The sequence below is a fragment of the Watersipora subatra genome, chromosome 9, assembly GCF_963576615.1.
Source record: "Watersipora subatra chromosome 9, tzWatSuba1.1, whole genome shotgun sequence".
Classification (NCBI taxonomy): domain Eukaryota; kingdom Metazoa; phylum Bryozoa; class Gymnolaemata; order Cheilostomatida; family Watersiporidae; genus Watersipora; species Watersipora subatra.
The window spans coordinates 55,854,260-55,870,054 of NC_088716.1; the positions used below are offsets into that span (position 1 = coordinate 55,854,260).

Here is a 15,795-nt window from a genome sequence, read left to right on the forward strand (position 1 = left end):
ATTAATTACCGTATTAAGCAAAGACTATAATTTACCCACCTTTGTTTTAAATACATGTAAAATTGTATCTAATGTATTTACTTTTTGGTTTTATAATTTCTGTCAGTTCAACTGCGCAATTTATTGTAACAGTATAGTAAAATCATTTTTATACGAGTTCAAATTATAGACTACAATTATTGACAGCATTTACCTCTTTATTATCCTGTTTTGTTACCTCTTATCAGCTGATTTCAATGATTTAGAATGCTTTGCTTTTACAGATATTTTTTCAAATGCTCAAGTACTAACACCTACAATTTAGCATCTGATTCAAGCATTAGTTTGGCCGGTCAGCGTAAGCAATCATGACTAAAATTTAATAGAGATGTTCCTTGGAAATTCTCAACACGCCTACAGCAGCTCTTTCGCTCTTTTGTCTTGCTCTCTCATCTCTCTCTCCCCCTGACTTCTCTAAAATCCTAAAATATTAACCTTTTCTGTTATATATACATTTTACCTATATTCATATTATATACACATGAATTACATCTATATACAATATGCAGTAAGAAGGATATTCTTGCTGCCTATCAGATATACATGCAGTTGGTACTCCACGCAGTTTTATATCAGATATACACGCAGTTGGTGCTCCACGCAGTTTTATATCAGATATACATGCAGTTGGTACTCCACGCAGACTTTTTATCAGATATACCTGCAGTTGGTACTCCACACAGTTTTATATCAGATATACACACAGTTGGTGCTCCACGCAGTTTCATTCTGTAGAGGAAGTTAATGTTTGCTTTTGTTGCAGCGCTTTTAAAGTTCGCAAAAATTCCTGTGGACAGGATGAGCCTATCAACAGTATCGGAGATATTCTTGTGGAGAACGTAAGGGCTTTATATACCTCATCACTAATACTTAGCTGATTTCTAGTGCTGCTAACTCTCCTTTAGGAGAAGACAACTCTATGCATTGTGTATTGAGAAATAATTTATATAATTTTGTATGCCTTTCATATTTTAGTTCCCAAACATGACTCCATACATAAGGTTCTGCAGCCGGCAGCTCTATGCAGCGCAGCTGCTTCAGAGGAGAGTCGAGACGGACAGTGATGCTCGCCAGTTCATCTCTGTGAGACTGCATTTTCTACATCAATGTGTTACTGATAACTATATCTGCATCATGCATCATGATGCTGATACAATTGTTCATGTGAAAAGCATTTAGCTTTTACAGATTTACCGAAACCAAAAATATCAATGAAAGTTTTTTTTTATTCCTTTTTTAAAACAACTCAAGCAAGTTTTTGTCACTTGAAATCACAAGCGATTATAAAACTTGTCTTTTGTCGTACTTCTGGTAACATGAAGACACTGATGACCTGGTTATCAGTCTTTGAGGTTACTCTATGCATTGTTCATAACTTGTAATCAACTTTTTTATCTTGGGACCTGGAGAATAAGACGCAGTCAAAAAACTGAGTACTTTGGAGTTTTTTAACCGTGTGGATTGGTGAAACTATTGATCATCTGGTATTTCACTGCAGGCGCGCCTGGTTACTGTAATTAACACCTACAATTTCTGTACTGGTCTATATCATAAATCATTTAGAATTTACAAATCTGTCTGCAAAATAAAATCAACAAATCTGTGAAAAATGTATAGACTTTGAACTGTTTATTAATACTCTAAAAGCGATTTGGGAATGTGTAGATGAGTGTCTAGAAAAGGCGACATATTGTAGAAATGCCAGCAAGACGAGAGAGTGCACGGAATGCCTTTGAGTAGCTATATTCTCAAGCCTATGCAAAGGATAACAAAGTACCCATTACTAGTGAATAGGGTGAGTTCTCCCTGTCCAGTTGTTTTATGATATGGGGGATGTATCATAGCCCTCCTGATATTGCTTTAGTGGATAAGATAAGATATGGCTTAACCCTGCACTTATTCAGGCATGTTTTTATGCTAAGTATTTCAGCATACTTTCATACATCCTGTTTTATTTTTAAGTGAAATCTTTATCTTGGGTGGTCATCAGAAATGTTTTTTTGTTCCAGATACTGAATCACACGTCTCAAGACCATCCTGACTATTCGTATATCGAAGACGCTTCAAGCAAGGCCCAGGATTTAGCAAATCAGGTGAATGAAGGTGTGAGAGAAGAGGACAACTCTGATAAGCTCGAGTGGGTACAGAATCATGTGTCATGTGAGGGGCTTCCAGAGGTAGGTGGTGGTTATAGACAGTTCAGTCCATTTCTGAAAACGCACATCCTATCCTCAAAAGCTTTGAAAGTAGTTTGTTAATATCATACAACTGGCCCGAAGGAGGTCATCAAGAGGTCAACCTTTTACATCATCAGTGTACTTGAGTTTCACGCTGTTTGTGTCCTGATTCTGAAACATATTAGCCTCTTTACTGTTTTCTATTACAGCATATCACTTTCAACTCTCTGACGAATGTTCTTGGGCAGAGGAAGTTTATCTACAGCGGAGTTCTTACTAAGGTATATCGCCATGGTTACAAAGACAATACTGCTGTCTATCATCTGCTGTACCAATACAAAAGTTAGCTTATCACAATTTCGTTTTTCTTTCTATGCTTGTAGTTGAGATCTGGACGAGAGTTATACGCATTTCTCTTTAATGACTTCTTACTTTTCACCACACCCGTCTCTAACAACTCAACAGAAAAAGTGTTTCAGTTGGACTCGAAGGGTACCATATTCAAGATGTATAAGACTGTAAGTAATACATCTATGATTATATCTATGATGTTCTCATTTAGACTAGTTATCAAAACTTCATTCATTCTTCAGTTGAGAAAGCGAATTTCAGATTTTAATTTGGACTGGCCATGAGTACTCCATATGCACCATTAATAATGTAACTTATTATTATGAAGTGAAGTTTGATATTGTTTTTTCTTCAGCCCCTGTTTCTAAATGAGATATCAGTGAGAGAGCCAACCAACTCTGAAAAACCAGAGACTGACAACATCTGTTTTCAAATTTGCCATATAGAAAATGTGCTTGATATAAAATGCACAACCACTACAGAAAGGTATGTTTGCTACCGTATATATCTATAGCGATATTAATATGAGCGTTTTGTTACTAGTGTGATTTTTTTTATTATACAAGTATATGAATGCTCAGCATTGCCCGAGTAATAAAAAAGTCTGCACAGAAAAATTATTTTCATTTAACATATACAACATTTACCATTCTAACTTTTAAACTTCATATCATGAAAAACAACTTTTTTGTGCAGTTCAAATAAATTAAGAGAAAAAATAAAACGACTGCTAAAGTGTTCAAAGTTTTTCAAACAACTGTAACTTTTAAATTTCAGATAATGAAAAAAGTGTTTTGTTGAAATAAATTAAGAAACAAAACAAAAAAACTGTAAAGGTGTTTAAATGGTAATGTTAAATAATTAGCAAGTAATAGCTAAATAAAGTCTGTTTTGCTACGATTACCAGGAAAAATTATTTGGTATATAATTACGGTATATGATTTTAATTTTTTTCAGTGTTTTATTGAAAATACTGTATAGAGTGGTATAGCAACCCACAGTAATTATTTAATGCAAACACCCTCTGGTGAAATCATCAAAATCTTAGATACGTACTGTACATATTAAATAAGAATTAGTAACAGACCAATATATTATCCTTAGTAACTATAGTTGTCTACAGTAACTTTACTGATTTTAGTGGTTATGATCTGCAAGGAAATCTAACAATGCAATGTGCTATGTGCGACATTTACTGTGGGGAATACTAATCTTCAAGACAGACATTATACAAACGTTGAATTTTAACTTAAATGAATTTAGCTTACTGAACACATACTTGAAACTAAGTTTTAGTATTTTACTAAACTAAACTTAAACTTTCAACTAAAATTTTATCACTTATCTGTTTTTGAATTCGCTTCTACTATAACTTATAACGAATAACGCTGAATCAAGATTGCAAGCATTGTATATTTTGGCAAAAGGCTTATTGCCATTTTTGTTATTTTGTCGTAATCGACTGCCAAATTGTAATTTCTTGAGAAATTTTTGCTGATATCGCATGGCAGAAAAAATCGATTAGGAGCATTAGCTTATTAGGACGGGAAAAAACATTGTGTACCATATATTAATTCAAAAAAATCTGATAGCGGGCATCGTGACTCGAGGGCGCACTGTATTATAATTTAGCGTTTGCAATTGCGAAAAGGGTATACAGTATATGTTGAGAACGATTGGAAGGTAAGAATGGCTTAGCCTTGTGGTTAGGTGCTCATGTTTACAATCTATACAAAATATACAATCAATACGAAGCACATTTTTCATTCCTAGATTTTAATAGCTATAACTGGACAGACGAATGACAAACTTTGAGATAGATATACTAGCCGAATTCCTAGCGTTGCACGGGTATTAAAAACAGCTTATAAACAGTGATAGGTAATGTTGCTGCCATTGGTTAATTGGAGTAAGCTAGTATACAAATTGCTAAACTTGTTTTAGTGATGTTGGGGCGTATCGCAGAGTCGCTATGCGTATTTTAACCCAGATAATGACTCATATTGCTCAATGAATTCATTATATCTTGTGTAGCTTAAAGGGTTAGTTTGTTATCCTGTGAACCAGAAGCTCCGAGATCAAATCTTCGGCGATCGGGATTTTTCATTGCTAGATTATAATAGCTATAGCTGGACAGACACCAAACAACAGATGATGACAGACTTAGGGATTTACATATAGATATACATATATACCAGCTTTAATAATAGAGCTACATGTACATATAGCTAGTTATAGAGTTACTTCTGTTTGAAGTCAGATGTTTATGGCATCATTGGTATTAAAACTCTAGTGACAATTAACAAATCTTTACTATAATAAGAGCCATGTTCGTCTGCCCGTTTGTTCGAAGCCACGCTAAGAGCGTTAGGAAAAAAGATTGCACCACATGCGTGTCGAACTGGAATAATTATTCAGATTTGAAGCCAAGAGCTCTACCACTGCTCCACTCGACCACCTTTTCACATCCAAGTATAATTGTGCACATACTTATTACATGCCAATCTTTCATGGCCTAAGGGACTGCCAGCTGACTAGTATATAACTACATGTATATGCTTTGGGCACAAATTGATATGAGTCTAAGGCTCATGTTAGTATGTTGATTGTACTTACTACAGAAATGCCTGGCTAAAACGGCTGACTATGGCAACAGAGGAAGCACTCTCTATGGAGAGAGTGAAACGGGAAAGAGCCCAATCCTGTGAGTCAGTTTTATCAAGTTTGGTATTTGCCAAAGAACAAAAATGTTATAGTTGTGACAACTCCTGCTTACAGTTGGTTTCAATATACATGTATTTATTGACTGCAATGCCTACTTTAATAATGAACGAGTAGCTCAAGTTGAACAAATCAGATGTTTTCACATCAGATCGGAATGGGTTTTTTGGTGTGACAATTTCTGGCGCTGCACGTTTTAGCACAGACATTCTGGCACAGGTTACAAGTTTAGAATTTATCCATCTTTCGTTGTGACTTACGGCTCTGCAAATTATAAGTGAATGTGGGAGAAGAAACTGCACATAACGACTAAATTTACATACATGTATTTGACATATAATGTAGTTCACAAGATCCTTCAATCAAATTTGATGATAGGAGCATAAACATTGATAAAGCATAAACATAGGCATAAACACATAAATTGATAAGAATTTGAGTTGGTCCGCACACACACGCAATTTACTGATTGAATTAAGACCTATTTCAGGACTGTTTTTTCGATTAAGCACTACTGTTCCAAGAAAGATCATGATAATGCTTTACTACTCTTTTGTTCAGTCTAAATTATGCTACTCTATAGAATCGTGGGAAAATGCTTCTTGTGTAGGCACATAAACGTTCATTTAGAAAAAGAATCAACACTAAAGATGGTGAAGTGATTAACAAGATAAACCAGCATGGTCACAGATCGTCAGCTGCATCAATTAAAGCTGCTAACGTTGAATCCGCAATAAAACGGCCAGTAAAATACCAAACTGAATAAGTAAAATAAGCCAAACTAAAATAAAATTTCAGTTTATTTTTATGTAGTTTGAAGAATTCACTAATAAAATAATGTTTATTGCATTTTCTTGTTATTGTCATCATTTTATTTATTTACTGTATAGAAGCATAAATAATTTATTTGGTATGAAAATACCACTGCTAAAAAGTGTAGTGCCAGAAAATCTGCGCTGGAATATCCTGTGATGGCCCCATCTTTACCATCTATGCGTCAGAATATCATATAACACCTCAGAGCAAGTTAAACAAATGCACTTTGCAATTTGACTGTAATCAGTCAGGGTTCAATTTCTTTACAAATTCATTCGTCTTTCACTGATCGTCAGTTCAGCTGCCGAATATGTGTTCATTAGCAAATGTTGTAGTATTCTTGACAATGAAGATAAACTCATCATTTCACTCTTTCATGAAAACTTGCTAAAATATCTTGAGTTGAACTGAAAAGGATCAGGGTGTAGTATGAACCCAATGATGATGCTGTTAGTATTATGTAGTCGCAGTTGCTTACAGGAAAGAGGCAGCGTGCAATCAAACCAAGTTCTGTTGTATCACTCAGTCTGATTGCAAATTTATTGAAGCTTCTGATCAAATCATGTTACACTCAACTGAGTTTCTTTTTAACTACAAGAATTTAAATTAAATCTTTAATTAAAATTCTGTGCCAAAGAAAAAAAGTAAACCTTTCAATATTATCGCAATTGTTTCTTCCGAAAATAGAAATTTGGTGTTAACTGCATAAGTTTGTATCTTTTCTATTATTTTCTGTTGCTGATTTAATTTATTCGTTATTTGCTGTTGCAGAATGTAACAGCAAATAAATTAATCAACAACCATTTTGGAGTTGTCATCTTTGGAATGGATTTGGCGCAACTCCACTTGATTAACCAGTGTATTCTTCTTTAATCCTAACAACTTTACATATCATAATCATACTAGCCTATGTTTTCGCAGGTATCTAGTCAATGAATCAATAATAATTTTGGAGTTGTCACCTTTGTAATGTTAGTGATAGCGGTGCAACTCTGTTTAGCTACCAGTGTATTCTTCATTTGTCCTAAAAACATTGCATGTCTTGAGTGTTACTGACATGCATTTAAGCAGGCATCTGTACTTGTGCATTGTTATCACTTGACAGTACTTGCCAGCCCATTGTCAAAGCCCATCGGCAGGCTTCTTGTTATTGTAAGAGAGGGTGTAAGCCTTCTCGCCTCAGATGCCTCTGGTAAGAATTTTTCTCGCTTGCTGGCAGCTTGGCAGCCATTTTCAACTTTTTTGGAAGTTGTCTGCTCACAAACTCATAAACGTTTGCTCTTTTGTTTGCTTTTGTCACAAATGCGCTGTTTCTAGTCATAAAACTTGAACACAAGTTTGTAAGCAAGCAACTTTCATAACATGTTCGCTTATTTTTATAGATCTGCACACATCGCTCCCTTTTCAGCAGCACAGCTTTATATTTTAACAGTTTTCCTAGAGAAATTCATGTAGTGTAGTGAAGGTAGCTGATTACAAGTCCAATCTGCGCTGTTGTAATCATGCTAAATGATAGGCAGCTTCGCATGCTTTATCTAATCCCTTGGCTATGCAGTGAGACTACCTCCAGTCGGACGACTTATACTTGTGCTGAGAGAAGCAGTGGACATTGTCGGTGTGAAGCCAGTCTCCGGTACATACTTTTTGTTTGCTTTCATATTTGTAGACATAATATTAGTTTGGTTTGCAGCTTATGCCTCGGGTTACACTAGAAAAATTTCTGTAGATAAACTCTTGCTGTAATCTAAAATAATCCAATGTAGGGGCTGGCTGAGTGTAATGACGCAATGCATACACTGCATCTTGTCGATAGTTCTGCAGGAAAACTACGACACTATGTCAATTGTTACAACAATATCTTTGACATGTACTCAGCTTATTTCTCCTATTCCTTGGAAAGACCTTGACACCTAATTTTTTTACAGCTTCTCGCTTTCAATGCTTTTCGCTGTTTAGCAACCTTGTTTCCCTCTCTAGTTAGTTAACGTGAATTTATAAAGCAATGCATGGTTTTTATACATGGTAAATCACAACGCTATTGCGCGATATTGGTATATAATTATTCTTATAGATGGTATGTATGAAATCTTTTTAACAGGCAACAAGTATAGCTGTTTTATCAATGTCACTTGTTTACTATTACCGGTGTCATTCCACCATCAATGATAATTGTTGGTCTCGCCGAGGCAAACTATAATTGAATGCATAACCTTGGCTGACACTTTAGGTGAAAATTATTATTCTTACTTGATTGTGTGTAGTTAGTGTGTATTCCAAGGATGACATAAGGCAGAGCCCTAGTCTCTTTCATGTGCAGTCAATTTTACGTATCCCAATGTTCAACTAAAGTGTAGCCCTAGTCTCTTTCATGTGCAGTCAATTTTATGTATTCCAATGTTCAACTAAAGTGTAGCCCTAGTCCCTTTCATGTGTAGTCTATCACATGCGTCCTAATTTTCACATGAGGCATAGCCCTAGTCCTTTTCATGTGCAGGCTATTGTATATATCTCAATGGTCACTCAAGGCATAGCCCTAGTACCTATCATGTGCAGTCAAATGCGTGCACTTAACATTCATGTGACGTCTAGCCCCTCATAACCACCATAGGAAATGTTAAATCTATTGAACTCGGCTCTTACATCTCACAATGATTTGTGGTTAGAATAATGTTAATGTTCATAAGTCTTGGGGTTTACAGGCTACATCACATCGCTGCTCACAATTGTGTACATATATTAAAGCCAGGCTTAGCATTGCATTCTAATGTTTTGGTTGCCTGTTAAGGCTGGGGCACGCTGTATCACAGTATATCGGCAGTAATCCCGCAACACATCGGTGATCGTCTGTGATAACATTGTTCACACTATCACAAACCCATTTGCTCATAATCGGTGACATAGTGTTCTTGTTATAAGAAGCAGTCGCTGAAGCTGATGAAGTACTAGTCCTGCAGCAACTGTCATGAAGGGTAATATAGGTCGCGCAACCTGTGACAGCCAATCGACATCGTCTAAGTGATGCGCAGACTATCGTGGATGTTCAGCGAATGGTATCGAGAAAGTTGTACAACTGCAATTTTTTCTGGCATATCTGCATTGCCTCGGTGAATTCATCGTTGACATATTCACATGGTCTACGAATAATCGTGGAGAGGACAACCCTCGCATACTGCGATACATAGTGAACCAGGCTTTAGAGAGCATAGAAACTAGTTAGTTACGATTCCAATCAATCAGGATTATATACCTTGCATCAAATGATATCTGTTACTTATATGTAGGGTCTATTGCAGATAATAAGCATTGTAGCTACTAATCTACTTTATATAGCTTGCATTGTGTAGGTCAACATATAATGTGTGTTAGTTACATACTTAGGCTTTGCTGGTTGTGGAGAGGGTATTTGGTGCCAAACTTGTCTCATCATACAAGAGATGTTAAACATATCGGATGTTTAACATATAATATAATATAATAATAATATAATATAATATTTAATCTCCTACTTGGTTTAGTTATGTTAATACTTTATATCTAAGAAAATCACTTGATAATGTTTATTTGGAAAGTTGTAAGTCTTTAAGTAACATACCCAAATTAGGAACTTTAGCTAGGCAGTTACGGGATCACAAGAGTTGCGTAGTAACTGCTGTCTCTCAGCCTGCGCCATGTTCACGTACTTGCAGGCAAGAGTGACCCCTATTGTGAGGTCACAATGGGTAGTATCCTTCACAAGACTAAGGTCATCCCCAACACTCTCAATCCCAAATGGAACTCAAGTATGCAGTTTCCTATCAAAAGTGTTGAAGATGACGTTCTCTGTTTCACTGTGTTTGATCAGGATAGATTTTCTCCCAACGGTTGGTTAAATATGGTTATTTTTAGCTGCATTGTAGATAAGACAGCATGACACGATTATAGTATCAGTGCGTAGAGGCTGGTATAGCAGTGTGAACTCTCAGTTAAATAGCCAGAGATCTTCAAGGGATACCTCTGCAAACTAGTCTTACCTAGATTCTAGCCCTATTTATTGGAATCCTTGGAGCATGAGCTAACATTGAATACAATTTTACACTCACAATATTTAGGAAAATTTTTGTGTGATTTTAAAACTAATTTTTTAGTCATCAGGTTTTGAAATTTGCTAATAGACTAGGCAATCTTAACATAAATACATTGCATTTAAGAAATTCATGCACTTTTGCAAAATAATGAGCAGAACACACTATCTAACACATTTCCATATGTAACTCTTTCCTGAATTTTCTCTCAGATGTTCTTCTGCTGGGACAGCATGATTGCATGGCGTAACAGTTTGACTGGTTGTAGACTTTCTCGGTCGCACCGAACTACGGGTGAAAGATATTCTCAAGGAGACGAAAGAGAAGCGAGGACCAATTCTAAAGTATGTTCGTCTGCAGGAAGTTAATACCGGAGATATTGTTGTTAAAATCGACCTTCAACTCTACAGGTCACTGACACCTGTGCCGAGTCAGCGTGCTTATCGATAATCAACTGCCAGCAGTTTAAAATTTAAAAATACTTGCGATAAGTTTTGACAGTTTTACATTGCATTTTGGGAATTCATGCATTTTTGCAAAATACTGAGCAAAACATACTATCTAACACTTTTTCATTTGTAATTCTTTCAGGCATCATTGCTTGGAAGATAAAATGAACATCATTAATGGGAACACATTAACTTCGATGATTTTAACATGTCTAGGACATTCCATAGTAAACGTGTGAAGCATAATGACTCACATCTGTTGTGTGTTTTAATAGAATCTCATTGTTTCAGTTAGTTCGGAGTTCTTGGTAAACTAGCTAGTCATATGTACAGCTAGGAGTTTTTGTGTACTCATTATAAGAATATACTGTTACTTCCTTGTATGAATTACAGTAAATTGTTCTCTCTGGTGCCACGTCTTTCGTTCCTGTGTATGGCATTCCTTTTTTGGCATTTTCTTACTCGATATTCTTCTTTGTATTGTATCTATATTGTTTTAATATAGCATTCAAACATATCATTTCTAAAAAACGTTCAAGTTATTATGCAGTTGATAAGATTATGAAATATAAGGGGACGGTAGAAATCATGTTGTAAGTGACTATGGGAGGGGCACACGGGGATGGTCATGTGACTCGTAATCAAGGGCTGATAACTACTCAGTCTTCTATGTGTGTCAGTGGGACTATGTCTCCATTTCCATTCTCCTCCGGTTTTTCATAATCCTTTGGTTTGCTTCTCCTTGCTGAACACTTCCAAGCAATGTAGCCAGTCATGATGCAAAGGATGAAGAAGCCTAGCGTCAGTAGCAAGGCTACTAGTGAGATTGGTAAAATACTTCTAATTGTAGCTGCTTCTACGCATTTCGCCACCTCTGTAATGTTCAAGTATATTGTGGCTTCTTCACTTAGGCGTGCTATCACACAGATGTTGTAGTGGTGGTCGGATGAGTGTACATGTACTTTAGCTTGACTGTTTTCAGTGTCAATGTAAGGTAGCCCTAATTCATAAGTGACCCTAGACTCTTTGGGGTTATCTTCCACTTGAATAGCGTAGGAGTCGATGCTCTCTTTCTCTGTGGCGTTCCAACCGACCAGGATGTAGGTAGGCTGACATTCAAGGACGTCTACTTGCAAATCTGGCGATTCTAGGGAACTGAGAACCAGTGCAGGAATAGCGAGTAAAATGGCTAGCCATATATTAGCCATCTTTTCTTCTACAAAATTAAGATAAATTGTGTTACAAATAACCTCAAGAGATTGTGTTTGTAACAGTAGACTAGCTCAAGTGAACAGAATTTATATTTATTTGTATATATGTCCAATAAGCGCGCTGTTCAAATGTCACAAAAGTACAACTTTTGTTGGCATTAGCTCAAATCAATAACCAAACATTTGTTAATGTACGTACTGTATATATTTATATCTAGAGTATGTAGATGTATATGTATATACTACATGTATGTATATGAATGCTGTAATTATGTTTGCTGTATACATGCATATTGCATGAAATACTTATACACGCCCTTACTCTAACTGCCCTTACTCTAACTGCTCTAGTATTGATAAGTAAACAGCTGAAATTTACCATTAGATAAATCAGTGCGTGATCAATTATTATCTCTTGTTTTTATATTATATTGGTAAAAACATTGCAGTAATTATTTTAAGTGAGATATTAAACAAGTCAACTATATATTAATGTAAAAAACTTCAAAGATATTTTACTCAAGGATAAACGAGTTAGCTTATTGTACAGAAAAATTTTCATTTGCACGCTGATAATGGAAATGTGGGTGGAAACGAATGATCACTAATATGGTAGTAAAACCATAACAACAAAAAACTAATAAAAAACGTAGAAAAATAATTGTTTAGTTTCTTTAAAAGATGAACTCGTGAATGATGTAATTGTGAGACTGAAAAGGCAAAGCATGGCTAATATTTTCAGTGACTAATAAAAATAAAATAACAGTCTCTTCACAAGCTCCTGAGCATTTTGTAAGTCGAACTGGAAATGGCTGTATTTACTAGACTGCTACTAGTTCTCAGCTAGCCCTAGGACCTACTTCACCTTTATCTTATCAGCATATCCTACTTATCAAGCTGAGGATCTCTGAAACCATTTCTTGCTGATTAGTAGCTATACATGTACTACTGCCAATGTCCATAGAGTCAAGGAGATGCTACTTCTCTCTCTCTCTCTACTGATATACTGATAGTAGTACTAGCATGGAGTTTCAAACTGACCAGCTAAAGTGTTTTCAGTTAATAAGTTTTTGTAGTGTTAAAGGTTTAAAGTGCTGGCAGCAAAAAGGAAAGCAAAGCGTCTGACAAAAACTAACCGTGCACACAAAGCCACCATTCCTACGCCGTAAAAGGATCATTGTAATAAATATGTGACTTATGAATGCAACCATTTTAACTTTATTAATATTGGAGAGCTTTTTATTCTAAACGTGTTATAACAAACAGGAAGCAGTTTTTTACCTTCACACATTTACGCTGGCCTGACCCACTTTTGTCAGCTAGTCCTAATCGTAAATTAAATATCTTAAATACAAACTAGCGAGTGCTGTAGTATGTCTAATACTATTGGCTACACTTCCTGCATGTAATTTAAGCTGGCTTATAATTGCTACGATGCGGACATACATGAGAATAATAACCATTAGTAAAAATGATATCGCTGCACTACTAGTATTACTATATTATTATTATTATCAATATTGTTATTATTATAAATACTATTGATTATTATTATAAGTATTATATGTCTTTCTTAATTTCTCAATGCGGCTCTGTTCAAGCCCATCTCTTGTCAACTTGCAATCACACTGACAATGAAGATTATAAAGGTAGCTGAGGACACACGAGAGCTACTAGTGTTGGATCTGTCGAGGCAGCGTTAGATGTCTATAAATTTATTGCTTTCTTATTATCGGTACTTAAACTGCCCTTTAGAGTAAATGTTACAGCAATTACCTGCTGCACTTCCTTCAATGAGCTGATCTTCGGCCTCACATTAAGCTAATTATTTTATGCAGGAAACAGAATCTTTATAATCCTTACAAATCAGGTTAAGCTTAAAATAACTTCATTGAAGGCAAAATATTTCCTATTACATAAGTTACTGGCAAAAAGTTGATCATTTGTACAGCGAAAGCACAAAAACTTTATGACCACAAAATTTCTGAAACTTACGCCGGGTTTGCGGTAAATTTTTCACACAATTTGCTGCAAGACTCACCCTAAGTTTCAGCGCATCTTCCCTATTATCAATTCAGTCTATTAACTTCCAGTAGGGTCAAGTGGGGTAAGTACACCATCGAAAAAGGGTAATTCAATTTCACAGTCTTACTGCTTTGCTTTAACTAAACACTTGAGTCTAATATTGGTCATTGTGAAACTCCAGAATGTTCTGAGCAACAATATCAGCACTAGAAGACTGTTAATTAAATATCATTGCTTGATATGAAGCGCTAAAAATGTATGTTTAGGTGGTGCATTTACCCCATATACAGGGGTAAGTGCACCACCAAGCCTTCTTTGCCATTGTTATGCATTGGTTAATAAACAGAGGCAAGTGCACCAAATTGCTGATATTGAAATTATATAAAATTCAATGGAGATAGAAAAAAAAATTTTGAGCTTGTACCGCACCATTGAAATATTGATTGTATTGAACATTAAAATTTTAAAAATTAGCAATTCTATACCATTGCAATGCAAGTGACCAGTTTCACTCAAGCGAACCACAAATTTGACATAGACTAACTCAAAAGTATAACAAGAAAGACTATAGAGATTGGGAGAACTTGCAATGAGATTGAACTGTCCCTTTTGATGGGGAACTACATGTGTGCTGGGTGGTGCACTTGCCCTGCCTCTGTTATATGTTAAGGTGCACATAGGTTAATGTTAATGTGCACTACATAGGTGCACTTGCCCCTGTCTCTAAAATTATCAGGGGCAAGTGCACCACCCTAGTTAAAATAATACAAAATTATTTGTTTGGATTTAAACAATAAAAAAAGTATTCTATGGATAAACACCAGTTACACTCAATAGATAGCCAAAACAAACATCCACTAAAATGAAAGTTATAAAATTATCAGTACATTGCTCTAAATTTAAAGCCAACTACTTAAATAGTGCATTTATGTTTTTGTTGCTCACTTCACAAAAAATTTGAAATCAAGCATGCAGGGACTATAGCTTCCTGTGGTGGATCATGGGTAATAGTCCTGCCACTCAGAGACAGCTATGCAGTGATTGGCTGATAAAATATCAACAGCTGGTGCACTTGCCCCAATGGTGCACTTACCCCACTTGACTATATCTATTTTAGACTGTGATGTCTGCTTGCACAGCTTAACGTGGAATTGAAAGAATAGACTGTGGATAAAACAATGAAAAAAGAGCAGGTAGAAGGGAAGAGAACTAAAACTCGTGAATACATACTTGCCAGTTTTTAGGAATTGAGGCTACTAAAGCTTTAGTTCTAAAATAAGCTCACTGAACTAGCATTTATTACCTTCTGGCTATTATGAGAGATTAATAGCTAAGACCTCTTGCTGGGAGTTCGTATTCAGAGCTTGCAGGAAATATATAATAATGTTGCTGGATTCTTTTGCGCTTACATAGCTATTAACCTTCTGTATATCCAATCGTGTGTTATAAGCATGTATGTAGTAGCTATAAAGAAGAGTTGTGTCCTCTTTGAAATGCAGTTTCGCGCAGCTAAACCTGACTACTGCTTTGCGAATCAATACTGTACGTAAGACACATAAAACTTAGAAAAACCTTAAGACAGAATGATAGAGTAGATAAGTAACTTTAGAGAGACAAAAGGTGAGAGAGCCAACTACATTAAAGCCTACCAGCCATGGTACATAAGCGTATAGTCACTATATGTAATATATATATATAATATATATATAAAATATATATATATATAAAATATATATATATATAAAATATATATATTATATGTAATATATTGCACATATATATTATATTACATATATGTAATATTATATGTAATATAATATTACATATATGTATTATATAATATAGTCTTGAAACAGAGTGTAGCCAATCCAATACGACAGTGGCCAGACCAAACTAGGAAATTTTCATGGCCATTTGGATTTCGATTTTCGCTCAGTCTTCACCG

The 15,795-nt window shown here is 35.5% G+C and overlaps 1 protein-coding gene across 2 annotated transcripts in view; it reads left to right on the plus strand.

Moving 5' to 3' along the window:
- Positions 1-11,277, plus strand: part of LOC137404669 (intersectin-1-like) — a 53,510-nt gene extending 42,233 nt beyond the window's left edge. The window contains exons 25-35 of one of the 2 annotated variants that reach the window (XM_068090894.1): positions 803-878; positions 1,015-1,122; positions 1,736-1,834; positions 2,049-2,216; positions 2,426-2,497; positions 2,600-2,734; positions 2,923-3,053; positions 5,189-5,271; positions 7,210-7,296; positions 9,791-9,964; positions 10,434-11,277. In XM_068090894.1, the coding sequence (XP_067946995.1) occupies positions 803-878; positions 1,015-1,122; positions 1,736-1,834; positions 2,049-2,216; positions 2,426-2,497; positions 2,600-2,734; positions 2,923-3,053; positions 5,189-5,271; positions 7,210-7,296; positions 9,791-9,964; positions 10,434-10,615 (1,315 nt within the window). In that variant the 3' untranslated portion in view covers positions 10,616-11,277. Of the gene's footprint in view, positions 1-802; positions 879-1,014; positions 1,123-1,735; positions 1,835-2,048; positions 2,217-2,425; positions 2,498-2,599; positions 2,735-2,922; positions 3,054-5,188; positions 5,272-7,209; positions 7,297-7,659; positions 7,738-9,790; positions 9,965-10,433 lie in introns of both variants that reach the window. The other variant, XM_068090895.1, reaches the window with a different exon arrangement.
- Positions 11,278-15,795: the final 4,518 nt, after the last annotated feature.